Here is a 14370-nt window from a genome sequence, read left to right on the forward strand (position 1 = left end):
AATCCAGCTTTTTGGTAATTTGCACCATCTGCTCTTATTGTTCTTGCTGCTGAAGTTTTGCTGTTTTTCTGCTGGGTTTGTTTACAGGTTATTGAAATTGCTTTATTGAACAGGCTTTATTGACATGTGGTTGTTTTTGTTTGTCTGTCTGTTTGTTTGTTTATGTGATGCCTCTTTGGCACCTGATGAAGACCTTTTAAAAACTATATTTTATAGTCTAGGGCTCTCAGATTCAACCATAAGAGAGTCAAGGTAAGAAGGGGTAGGACCAGGCACCCCCAAACTGCGGCCCTCCAGATGTTTTGGCCTACAACTCCAATGATCTCTAGCTAACAGGACCAATGGTCGGGGAAGATGGGAATTGTAGTCCAAAACATCTGGAGGGCCAATGTTTGGGGGTGCCTGGGTAGGACTAACCTGTGTGTGATTTTGCCCTAGTGACAAGACTTAGCATTTTGGCCATTTTTAAAATTCTCAAGCCTGAGGTATAAGGCATTTCCTATTTTGAGAGATTTGCCTATATTTTTTATGAGCTGATTATGCGAGATTTAAAAATATATGGAAACTGATCAAATTCAAACCAAAAAAATGTAGACAATTCTTACCTACAGACAGAAATTGTTTACTTAACAATGCAAGTGCTTCAATAAGACTATTCTAAATCATGAAATCACTAGCATTAGAAGGCATCTCAAGGCAGCCCTGTTTAGGGAAGTTTTTAATGTTTGATGGATTTCTATATTTTAGTATATTGTTGGGAGCCACCCAGAGTGGCTATTATTATTATTAATATTATTATTATTAATTATATTATTATTATTATTATTATTATTATTATTATTATTATTATAGCAGGAAATCATAGGCTTTGTGAATACAAGAAATCAAACCACTGTACATATTTGCTTTTTAAAGGCAGGCTGAAATGTCAGAGATGAAAGCCCTATTCAGATGCGCTAAAAGTGTGCAAGATCAATGTCTGCTTGGGAGTGTGCATGTGTGAATGCTGCCTTTCCCTAATGTGCAGACAGGTTCTTTATCCACAGAGCCAATTTGGATGGAGACAGGGATTCCCTGGGTTAGGTCTATACATGTTTAGGCAATATTGTTTTATTTATTCAAAATATTTTTATCTTGCTGTTCTGTCTACTGAAGGAATTTGAGGTGGTTCACATAAAATATAATATAATAAAACATGCAAAACTAAATCAGCAGAGGCACAGATCAAAAACAATATCCACAAAAGAAGATTGATCCACTACCTGGGTCCGCCACTTTTTAAAATAGCAGTGCCTTGGCAACATGGCACCAAAAACAAGCACAGAGGGGAACCAGGTGCAAAAAATTACAGAGCTTCAGTGCTACTTTTGACAAGACTCTCAAGCCTAGCTTGATTATAGGCCCAAACAATTAACTGCTGAGAGAAACATGTAGTCAATTAAAGCTGGTCCCCCCGCCCGCCAATAGCTGTTTTCCTACAAAATTAAAGTTAACCGGCACCAAATATGGGCAATTCCCCAAGACGGATTAAAAAAACAACTGCTTGCAGATGGGCAACAACTTTTATAGATAGCAGAATAGTTGTACTATGATGTTAGTTATGTGAAGTATATTTAAGGTACATAAACCATTAGGGGGTATTCCTTTAACTTAGAAGGCTAAAAGGGTCGTATCGGTATTTGCAGATCACAAGGACCAATCAATAACTGGTTGAGATTAGGCAGAGGCTGACTTAACGGAAAGGAAAGATGCATTCGCTTTACCTAGTTTATAAGAGAAAAATATTTCCAGAGCCATCAAACTTAGCTTTCTCAATCTTCATCAGGTGCCCTTCAAACATTTTGAGTTATAACTTTATTGGCCCCAGCCAGCATGGCCAATGACTGGGGATAATGGGAGTTGTAATCCAGAACATCTGGAGGGCACCATGTTGGCTAACTAACTTACAAGATCCATTTCAGACCACAACATTTCATGCTCATATGAAACTCGGTCATTCTAGTACACTTTCTTTTTCTTATAAATTTATCCCCAGAGGTGAATTAGAGGTAACAAGATATGTGGAGCAATTCCATAGAAAAGGTTTAAAAAGCTATCCTTCCATTCAGGGAAGAGCCCCTTCTGTGAGGGAAGGGATTGGTAACCTGTAGAGTTTCTGCAAAGGGAAGGGAGAGCGAGGTGATTTTGCTGATTCTCCTCCACTTCTCTGCAGTACCTTCCCATGGTTCAAGAGGTTCAACAATGCTCTGGAACACTTTTTTGGGGTACTAAAAACAACTTGAGTTGTGCCAACCAATTCTTGCAGTATCTCCAAATCTGGGAGAGATGTGTACAGCTATTAACCAAATGAAAAACAACAAAGCCAGTGGACCTGATGGGATACCTGCCGAAATCTTCAAAGTGGGCGGAATTGAACTTACACAACAACTTCACAAGCTCATCAAAAAAATCTGGAAAAGAGAAGAAATCCCAGCAGACTTTAGGGATGCCAAAATTATCAATCTCTAAAAAAGGTGACAGAACTGATTGTGGAAACTATCGAGGCATCTCTCTATTAGCTGTGGCTGGCAAAATTCTTGCAAGGATCTTAGCAAACCGTCTGGTAACAATATCTGAGGTGACCCTTCCTGAATCCCGAAATGGTTTTCGGCCTTCTAGGGGGACAGTGGACATGATTTTCACCGCTCAACAGCTCCAAGAAATATGCAGAGAGCAAAACCAACCCCTGTATATGGCGTTTATTGATCTGACTAAGGCTTTCGACACTGTAAATCGTAATGCCCCGTGGATTGTCCTTCTGAAAATTGGCTGCCCAGATTAATTTGTAAACATCATTTGGCTCCTCCATGATAATATGACAGCAACAATTGCAGATAACAATGACTCTCAAAGTGAACCATTCACAGTGGGATCAGGTGTTAAACAGGGTTGCATTATTGCCCCAACTCTTATTCATTATTTTCATTGCCATGATCCTACACTTTGTTGACGGGAAACTCCCCACCAGAGTAGAAATGATATATCGAACAGATGGAAAGCTCTTCAATATGAGCAGGCTGAAAGCACAAAGTAAAGTTACCGTAACTTCCGTCATAGAGCTTCAGTATGCTGATGACAACGTAGTGTGTGCACGCTCAGAGGATGACCTCCAAACCATCCTAAATATCCTAAATATCTTTGAAAAAGCTTGTGAAAAGCTTGGCATATCACTCAACATCCAAAAAAACCAAAGTGCTGCACCAACAAGTACAAAATAACCCCTCTGCAGTGCCACAAATCCAACTTAGTGGTGTAACGTTGGAAAATGTTGATCACTTCTCCTACCTAGGCAGTTACCTTTCCACAAGGGCCAACATTGATGCCGAAATCCAGCCTGAGCTCTGCGAGTGTGGCTTTCTCCCGATTGAAGTGCAGAGTGTTTGAGCAGGGAAACCAAAATGCTTGCTTACAAAGCTATTGTACTACCAACCTTACTATATGCTTGTGAAACACGGATCACTTATAAACGCCATCTCCAACTCCTCAAAAGAGTCCATCAATGGTGTCTCCAAAAAATTTAACACATCACTTGGGAAGACAGGCGAATTAATATCAGTGTACTGGAAGAAGCAAAGATCACCAGTGTCGAAGCAATGATTCTGCAACATCAACTTTGTTGGACTGGTCATGTTGTGCGGATGCCTGATGATCCTCTTCCAAAGCAACTACTCTATTCTGAACTTAAAAATTGAGAGCGTAATTCTGGTGGTCAACAAAAGAGGTTTAAAGACTGTCTCAAGGCAAATCTTAAAAAATGTAGTATAAACACTGACAACTGGAAAACACTGGCCTGCGAGTGCTCCAGTTGGAGAACAGCCTTTACCAAAGGTGACATGGGCTTTGAAGAAACTCGATCTCAGGACGCAAGGGAGAAACGCGCTAAGAGGAAGGCACGCTTGGCAAATCCACACCATGATCAACTCCTGCCTGGAAACCAATGTCCCCACTGTGGAAGGACGTGTGGATCCAGAATTGGCCTCCACAGTCACTTACGGACCCATTGTTAAAACCGTGTTTATGGAAGATAATCTTACTTGGCTACGAGTGATCGAAGAAGAAGAAGAAGAAGAAGAAGAAGAAGAAGAAGAAGAAGAAGAAGACCCTATTTGCCGCAGAATAAAATAGGTTCATGAAATCAAACATTTAATATAGGAAAGCTTTAACTCTCCTGTATAGCCAAGCTGGAAAAAGGTTACATAAACGTTAAAATGACAACACTGAAGTACCAAAGGGATAATTGACTTTTATTAACTGACCAACATTCAGATTGTAATACTATTTTTATCCACCGCCCCCGTCAAATACAGTGTTGATACATGACCCAAGCACTAAATACGAATGTATTTTTCATATTTATCTGAAATACTCTATTTATTAAGGGTATGGGAGATTGTCATGGTTAAGAATATGATGGCAAGGAAAATTCTAGAAATGGATAACAGGACAATAGAACATTCTACCTATATTTATAATGTGTAGCTGCTATAAGGTGTAAAAACTGCTTGCAAAGTGTATACAAAGAAGCCCTGGTTGACAGAGTCAAGTTCTTTGATAATCAGTAACTCCAGAAGATGATTTTTTAAATAAAAAAACCAACAACAATTATTTAATATTTCCCCATTCCCCCTTTAAATTATAACAATTGAAGGGACACAGTTGTACAAATCAAATTTTAAAATGATTCTGATTGAACTCGTCATGTCATCTAAGTAGCCATAGCATTACCATACAGAAAGGTAGAATGGGTTTGTTTGTTTTTTGTTTGTAGGAAACCAAAGGGCTTCTATTAAATAATAAGAGCAAAGTGGGGGCTTAAAGTTCCAACCCAGTATGCTATGCACTACTTACCTTCAAAAGTCAAATAAAACTTTCCTCTGTCAAACCAGACGAGGGAAGGCTGTTCATTCTCTGTATGGCCAGGAGTTGAAGCGGGATGGGAAAGGTTAAGGAGAAGGGAGAGAGAAGGACATAAGTGTAAGTCACAGAAGCAGGTTATTAATCTCACTACAGGGGAGGAAGAGGCGCTGTGAGCTGTTAACGTGCAAGGGAGAGTAGAAGGGAGTTTAAAACAATTTTCTTGTTTTATTTTGGGAAACAGAAAGCAAAAAAATAAAATTAAAAAATGGCAAGCTATGGAATCCTAAATGGAGATAGTTTTTGCCCACTGGATTGCTGCCTACGTGTTTGTGCGTGGAGGGTGTGAAAAGTGTTCTGTTGATGCAACAACAGAATATGTAGTATGGTTGTTGTAGTATGGTTGTTGTTGTTGTTTTTTGATGTACTAGCTATGGGTGGAATTTGTCACATAAAGCCTTCTCTCTATTTTAAAGATGCTGCTGTAATGTTGGAAGATGCCTCTGGGTATGAAAACAACATCTGAAAATGTAGCACTAAACTTTATTACATCAACCTGTCTTGAAAAAAAAAAGGCTGGTAAGGGGAAAACATGGCAATGATTCTGGCACTCACATGCTCTTGAGATAAGCATGCATTATAACTCTGAAAGTATGTTGTATGGGTGGGCTTCCAAAGGTGGCATTAATCTCTGGTTTGACAGTTTCCCCTAAAGATGCTAAATTTGGATTAACTAACTGGGTAGGATTTCTGTAATGTTGGTTAAGTGCATGATTTGACTGAACCGCATTATTTGATAAAATTCCAAACTGAGCCAATAAATTGATATTTAAAGTTACCCTTTTCTCTCTCCTAGTCAAAAATTACCAGTTACTTTGACTCACAATATTTTAAAGAGCCCAGGGTACATGTTAAACAAACTGAAAACACCTAAGGAAATACTTCTGCTGAAACTAAGCACATCTGGCCTTGTAAGCTTCCCTGGAACTCTAGTCCTGTAAAATGAAGGAAGAGCTGGGTAGGCAGAATATACATATGGGAAAGACCTGCTCTTGAGTAGCAGCATTATACCTTACATAAAAAAGAACCACAAGTCAAAAATTTATCACCTCTCCAAAACTCTTGCCATTGTTTCATGGGAAACTGGCATGCTATATGCTGCATCTCTTTTACAAATAAGTATATATTTGTATGCACTTGACACTCATGGTGGTGAGGGTGGCAGTGAAGGAAGCATTCAGATGACAATGGCTAGGATTTTAAATCCAGATTTCTTGAAACCACTCTGCTAGTACAGTACCTGCAGGAGTTTCACAATGCCTTTCAAACGTGAGCAGTTTGTCAACATAAGCATCATCTTCTGAAACCCATGAGCAAAAGAAATGTAAAAGAAAAACAATGAAAACACAAATTCCAAATGAAAATCAAGTAGCTGTTTATCAACCAAAACACAAACATTACAATGAAAAAAAAGATCATAGACATAGAAATGGTGGACACATCTCTTTTTATTATCAAAATCATATGCAACAACCACCACAAGAACCCAAAAACAAATACAAAAAAAAGACAAACAGTAAATGAACGAATTTTGTGTCATATTTCCAAGGACAAACTCTGTATATATGGGATAACCTTTAGACACTGGAAGAGTTATACACAGGGAAGTCACAAAGGCTGAGAAATTATGCTTCTTACGAGCTACTTAGGCCATAATTGTAGGGACCCTTACTGGGAGTAAGTCATATTGAACTCAATCAGGCTTACTTCTAAGTAGATGTGTATAATAATCTTACTCTTCATGTAGAATTTTATAATGAGTGTCCAAACCCTTCCATGTCTTAAATCAGAGGTAGTCGGTTTAGGAGTGCTAAAGAAACTGCTGAAGTGTAATTGTAGCCCAGGGATGGAGGACCTGTGCTCTCTGGATGTTGCTGGACTACAACTTCCACCATTTCTGACTGTTGACCATGCTAGCTAGGGCTGATGGGAGCTGGAGTCTAGCAACATCTAGACACAATGTTGACTACTCTTGTCTTAGATCCATAGAATTTAAAAGGGGCTACTGCAACAAGGAAAAGTTCCCCACACTCAAAGCATACCTGGCAAAGGGTCATTTAAAACATTGCTAAAATCCTCTAAAAAAACCAATCGTGTTCCACTGTCCAACCATTCTTACAATCAAGAGGTATTTCCCAATGCTGAACTCAAACTGAGTTTGCTATAACTGGGACCCATTGCTTCTTGCTAATGGCCTCCCTTTTTCTTTTTACTCTACTAACCCATTCAAGCCTAACAGTATCACTGTAACCCATAATCATTGTTCTCTGAAACATGGAAAAATACAAAGGCCAGATCTTTAGCACAATTTTTTGAATCCTATGGTTTAAGATACAAACCAAGGATTCAAACTAGCCCTGGCTCAATAGGTCTGAAATTGCATTAGAACCTGAGCTCTGCGTGCCCCACAGGAATTGCTATTCCCTCTCCATGGTAAATGCCTGCTATGCTTATGCCTTGAGCTGGAAGCTTTTTACATACCAAGCCATTCAGCATATTAAGCATAATTTACGGCATTATTTGTCATGGGCCACAAGAGCAGATTGGCACAATCCAGTCTCATCCAACACATGAACTGACAATACCACTTGCCTATTTGGACAGGTAGAGCTTTCTCTGTTGCCAGTAAACATGCACTCCTATTTTCAAGGAGTAGATGAAAAAAAATCTCATTATTTTGTTCCAGAAGCCAATAAATTCTGGAAGTTACCAATATATTCTCACAATATGAAAAACTAAAGGGAGATTTTTAAAATTAAGGTACCTGTGGGGAACACGATCCTTCCCTCCGTCCCTACTCAGGGAGAGCATTGAGGAGAACACAGAATTTGAGCATTTAACAAAGATTTCCTTTTATTTTACTACAGTGAATACAATTCTCCCCACAGAGCCACAGACACCCAACAATATCAAAGGACAAAACAAGTTGATCTAATATTAATGTAAAATTGTGCCTGTGTTTAACACATTCAAGAAAACACTCCAGAAATAGTTCATCTCTAAGAGTGTGACTGTTTCCTTGGCTATCTCTAGAAGCGAATCCTAATTTCAGATTTCTTAAAAAAAGGTGGGGGGGGGAATGCATAAACGAAGCAGCCCCTATTTATAAGCTGTGAAAGTGAACAGGCTTGAACATAGCATTAAACCAAACCATGGGTTAGCATGAATGTGTGAGCTCCCAGAAAGGAGCTTGCAGCTGCTTTGCTGCTCCCTGGTCCTTTTTGCTAAGGTGCCATGCTGAGCTAAACCAAGCTTAAGCTTAGCATGTCTTCTGCACCTGGACTTAAGATCAGACTCTCTCCAGACCAGCTATGAGCTGTAACCAAGGACCGTAACCATGATGCCCAGGTTTGAACAATGTGCTAAGCTTTGGCTTAGCTCAGGGTCACGTGGCAGCAAAAAGAACTCAGGAACAGCAAAGCAACTGCAAGCTCCTCTCTGGGAACCCATGTACTCACACTAAGCCATGGTTTAGCTTAGCGTGACAAGCAAATCAGGCCACTCAGTGGGAAGTCTAAATGTAGTGCTCATGTCATATTGCCAGCATAAAGAATGCTCAGGCTAGTCACTATGAATAAATACACAACAACTAAAAATAGCTGGGATGACCAAATACAAACCAGGAACTCCTTATTAGCCATTTCAGCTGTTTTCTCAATAGTTTTGTATTAAAGCTTCTCTTCACCCCACCAAGGGTGGTGAAATCTCCAAGGCCATCTGTAAAAAAGGCCACTTAGATAATTTTAATAAAATGCCTGATTACTCAATCAACTTCAATGTAGCAGCAATTTCTCTAAAAATCATATATGGCGAATGAATCATGTTCACGTCAAGACTATGAATCAAAGGTCTACTCGTGTTCTTGAATGGTTAGTCAAAAGCATGTGGCCTTCAAAGCCTGTTATGTTCTAAGTGTGCTGCCACCTAAAACTTGGACTATGTACTACCCTATCACAACTGCACATTCACATTGCTTCTAAAGTTTAGGTTAAATATAAGGCTTTGGGGCAATCTATAGCACTTTTAAAAGGTTATGTTTGAAAGAGTGTCCTTGGCTATTGAGTAACTGGTTCCTTCCATCCACTGGAAAAAAATCTTAAAGAATATCTGCTGGAGCTCATAAGGACAGGCTTTTAGAAAGATTATATAAAGCCTTTCTTTTCAGGCAACCCTTGTTTGATACTGATTTGATGGATATTTTAATGGTTTCTATTTGAACTGTCATCAGATTTTTCCAATAATGTATTTATAAGTTGGATGTACTGGTAGCTTTAGAAAATCCATGTAACTTTACAATAGGCATAATATAAATATTATGTTTTTCAAAAAATAAATGTTTCGACATTTTTTGTAGTTACCACATCTATGAATATCAATTTGAAGGCTATCTAGATTTGTGGAATCACGTTGAATAAATATAGAATAATCCTGACTCTAATTCCCCTCTACTTTCACAATTGTTATCCTAAAATCAAACAGAAACCAGCAACGGTCTTTATGGATCATTGGTTATTTCTTTTAAAAGCAACAAATTTATCTAGAGGAACTTTACTTCCATTAATGAAAATGTCCATAGTGACAGAGTCATCATGGTCATGCTTATATAGGGGGGAAATTATTATTTCAACAAAAAAATGTGTTTTCTTCCCCATTCCCTGTTTTACCTGCATAAAACCTAGGCTAACGTTTCAACTTAAAAGTAACCCTTTTCACAAATCAGTTGGGCTTGATTCCATTGCAACCTTATGTTCTGAAACACAGTTACTGATAAGAGCACACAACAGTGTGTCATAAAAACTACTGATCAGCATCAGCTTCAGACAATTTACACCACCCCGTGGAACATAATACTTCACATACAAGGAGTCGAGCCACTGAGGACACAGCCTCTTAGTTGATAATACGATATTGTTAGTTAAGTATTTGAAATGCTATTCAGTACTCCGACTGATATGCATGTATATCACCCTGGTCATTGCAGTGACCAACAGCAAGCAGAAACAAAGGACATAGGTACGGAAAAGGAAACATGAAGTCAGAAAATTGCACTAAGCACTCTCCCCCACACACTTCCATTTCACACACAACAGGCAGAAAGAAACAAGAGCGAAGAGTTTTTCAAAAGGACAAACTAAAGCTGAAAGCACTTCAAACCAGGTTCAGCATTTAACAAATTATCACTGGAGGCTTGAATATATGCTCCAGTTGACAGCATCTTCATTTTCTAATAAGCAAAACAAGTATCTATGAATTACTATGACTGAGTGAAGACTAAACACCACTAGTATGGGAAGTCAGTAGTATGCTCAATGGCTATTACTCAAATGAAGACAAAACATATCCATTTCAGCTCATTCAGATTTTTGATTCCCCCCCCCTTTCTTGGAATATCCAATTTGTTGCCATTCTGAGTTCATTCAGAATAGTCAGAAAGACAATTTGAACAGCAGCTCAAATGCCCGTTCTCGTCTACACAGATTAGAAAATGCTTGATTAAAAAATTGAGGTTAAGAGGCACATAGCAGGAACACTACAGAAAGAAAGTTTAGACTAACAGCAGAACGGGTCCAAAGGGATGTAAAAGAAGGGAAAAGCAATAAAAGAAAACAACCTGGCATACAATGAGAACTGAAGGTGACAGAGATGGTCTGTAGAAGAGCAGAAGCGTTGATGAAAAGAGACGCAGGTCAAAAAGGAAAACCAGGAGTCTGCAGCACAAAAGAACTATATCAGAGAGAAGAAGGTGATTTTAAGGTGTAAAGAAGATGAAGAGTATTGTAAATGAAATAAAGAATGACAAAGAGAATTCAAATATATGTTTGTCTGAGATGAAAGTGGAGCAGGGAGCAGAAAGGAAGACCAGAGGATGAAGCAAAAAATGAAAAGCATCAACACCCAGGCGTTGCCAGTCACAGAACATTTATCACTTTTGACAAGTGTAATCTAACCCTCAGTTTAAGGAAGGAAAAAAAACAGGTTTTCAGTACAACTTTCCATATTTTCAAATTTCTAAGAAACTGGATTTGAAAAAGTTTAGAGCTTTTTGAAATTTTTCATGTGTACAGTTTCTGCAATCCAAGAAGCAAATACAATTGGTTTGTAACATTTCTTTTTAAATAATATCTGGTTCTAGAGTATACTTTCTGCTCCTGCTATCCTTTCCTATTTCTCCTTACTAAGATTAACTTTGTGTTAAACTTTATTCATTTTTAATTGCATTTATCTAGTTTTGCTACAGCTAACTAATCTAACAATGATTTATATTATTGACAAATTGCGAGACTATTCATCCTGCTTTGCAGCCACAGGAGTGACACAGTAAAACATTTTGTATCTATAGTGGTTAGAATTCAAAGGGAAACATGACTGTTCCACATCTCCACTGGCTTCTAAGTGACTTCCAGGAAATGCTGCATTGAATCCTAAGCTACTGTTTTGAGTTCTCCTCCAATTCAAAAAGCAGTTTGGTTTGTAGGCAGAAGAACTTTTCAGCATAGAAAATCTGCCAGCAGATGAGCTCCATTCTTTCCACTTTCCTGATCTCCCCTTGGAAAGTCTCCTATACCCAATGAAAACTTCCTGATCTTAGCGGAATTTAGGAAATTATTTGGGGCAGGCACAGCTTAGGGAATAAAGGGAGCCTAGGCATCCCTTCAGGTCTCTGCTATTTTATACACAAATATACATTGCAGTTGCAGCAGTCTACAGTTAATCAAGAGTGCAATTCTCATTTACATTAAAAAGTGCTTTAACATAACATGACCATGGCAACGAAAACAAAGGAAAATATAAACCAAATAAAGGGTTTCAGAAATTAAAATATTCAAGCCATTCCACTCATGGAAACTATTCTTCAAACAAAGAAAAGCTTTTCGTTACCAATTGTTGGAGTAGTAGCTGCACTCAAGGAATTGGTGGACGATATGGAAGAGGTGCTTTCAGCACGTGCTAAAGGTGCTATCGGAGGAGGGCTGGATGAGTGAACCGGAGGGCTAAAAGGTCTGGACTGTAGACAAACACAAACAAGATTAAAGATACACACAGTGCATTTCTGAACATGAACTCAAGCAAGAATACTCACAACTGCATACGCTATCTTCTAAGGCCCCTGGAACACCCAGAATTACCATAATCCATACACATTGAGCGGATTTACAGACCCATTGATTTCTCAGCTGCTATTCATTACTAGCCCAATTGTATAGCCAAACGTTTTACTGAGTTCTCTAATGCACATGATCTATATTTGTAGTGCAGGTGAGAAACATGCTGCAGAATGTACCGTAACGTTTGTGGGATGCATTTGGAACTGCAAAAACTATGGTGTGCAATAAACAGTTTACAGGAGCAAAATTAAACAATGGTCCAAAATAAAATCACTGGTTTGTTTCACTATTGGAATCCACAAAGGTGGATTACTTTTCATACAGAGTTGTTCCAAACATTACACTTTTTATTATATAGCAAGGATGGCTACATAGGAACAGATATGGAAAGAGCATGTGGATGGTCATGGATGGTAATGGTCATAGAATCATAGAATCATAGAATCATAGAGTTGGAAGAGACCACAAGGGCCATCCAGTCCAACCCCCTGCCAAGCAGGAAACACCATCAAAGCATTCCTGACAGATGGCTGTCAAGCCTCTGCTTAAAGACCTCCAAAGAAGGAGACTCCACCACACTCCTTGGCAGCAAATTCCACTGCCGAACAGCTCTTACTGTCAGGAAGTTCTTCCTAATGTTTAGGTGGAATTTTCTTTCTTGTAGTTTGAATCCGTTGCTCCGTGTCCGCTTCTCTGGAGCAGCAGAAAACAACCGTTCTCCCTCCTCTATATGACATCCTTTTATATATTTGAACATGGTTATCATATCACCCCTTAACCTTCTCTTCTCCAGGCTAAACATACCCAGCTCCCTAAGCCGTTCCTCATAAGGCATCGTTTCCAGGCCTTTGACCATTTTGGTTGCCCTCTTCTGGACACGTTCCAGCTTATCAGTATCCTTCTTGAACTGTGGTGCCCAGAACTGGACACAATACTCCAGGTGAGGTCTGACCAGAGCAGAATACAGTGGTACTATTACTTCCCTTGATCTAGATGCTATACTCCTATTGATGCAGCCCAGAATTGCATTGGCTTTTTTAGCTGCTGCATCACACTGCTGACTCATGTCAAGTTTGTGGTCAACCAAAACTCCTAGATCCTTTTCACATGTACTGCTCTCAAGCCAGGTGTCTCCCATCCTGTATTTGTGCCTTTCATTTTTTTTGCCCAAGTGTAGTACTTTACATTTCTCCTTGTTAAAATTCATCTTGTTTGCTTTGGCCCAGTTGTCTAATCTGTTAAGGTCATTCTGAAGTGTGATCCTGTCCTCTGGGGTGTTAGCCACCCCTCCCAATTTGGTGTCATCTGCAAACTTGCTCAGGATTTCCCTCAAGCCCATCATCCAAGTCATTGATAAAGATGTTGAACAAGACTGGGCCCAAGACAGAACCCTGTGGCACCCCACTAGTCACTACTCTCCAGGATGAGGAGGAGCCATTGATGAGCACCCTTTGGGTTCGGTCAGTAAGCCAGCTACAAATCCACTGAATGGTAGCATTGTCTAGCCCACATTTTACCAGCTTCTTTACAAGAATACCATGGGGCACTTTGTCAAAGGCCTTGCTGAAATCAAGATAGGCTACATCCACAGCGTTCCCTTCATCTACCAGGCTTGTAATTCTGTCAAAAAATGAGATCAGATTAGTCTGACATGACTTATTTTTCAGGAACCCATGCTGACTTTTAGTGATCACAGAGTTTCTTTCTAGGTGCTCACAGACTGTTTGCTTAATGATCTGCTCTAGAATCTTTCCTGGTATTGATGTCAGGCTGACTGGGCGGTAATTGTTTGGGTCCTCTCTTTTCCCCTTTTTGAAAATAGGGACAACATTTGCCCTCCTCCAGTCTGCTGGAACTTCGCCTGTTCTCCAGGAATTTTCAAAGATTATTGCCAGTGGTTCTGAAATCACCTCTGCCAGTTCTTTTAATACTCTTGGATGTAGTTCATCTGGCCCTGGAGACTTGAATACATCTAAACTAGCCAAGTATTCTTGTACTACCTCCTTACTTATTCTGGGCTGTGTTTCCCCTGCTGAGTCATCTGCTCCATATTCTTCAGGTCGGGCGTTTTTTTCTTTCTTGGAGAAGACTGAGGCAAAGAAGGCATTGAGGAGTTCTGCCCTTTCTCTGTCCCCTGTTTGCATTTCACCATCTTCTCCTCTGAGTGACCCCACTGTTTCCTTGTTTTTCCTTTTGCTACGGACATACCCATAAAAGCCCTTTTTGTTGCTTTTAACCTCTCTGGCGAGCCTGAGTTCATTCTGTGCTTTAGCTTTTCTGACTTTGTCTCTACACGTGCTGGCTATATGTT

General features: G+C 39.4%; 1 protein-coding gene across 1 annotated transcript in view; it reads right to left on the reverse strand.

Annotated features, from left to right (window-relative positions):
• The window catches only part of SGIP1 (SH3GL interacting endocytic adaptor 1), a 115954-nt gene that overhangs the window by 24863 nt on the left and 76721 nt on the right, over window positions 1–14370 (reverse strand). Inside the window, exon 15 of the mRNA XM_088673931.1 lies at window positions 11833–11959. Within this exon, the coding sequence (XP_088530057.1) occupies window positions 11833–11959 (127 nt within the window). The remainder of the gene's footprint in view (window positions 1–11832; window positions 11960–14370) is intronic.

The sequence above is a fragment of the Zootoca vivipara genome, chromosome 7, assembly GCF_965207765.1.
Source record: "Zootoca vivipara chromosome 7, rZooViv2.hap1.1, whole genome shotgun sequence".
Classification (NCBI taxonomy): domain Eukaryota; kingdom Metazoa; phylum Chordata; class Lepidosauria; order Squamata; family Lacertidae; genus Zootoca; species Zootoca vivipara.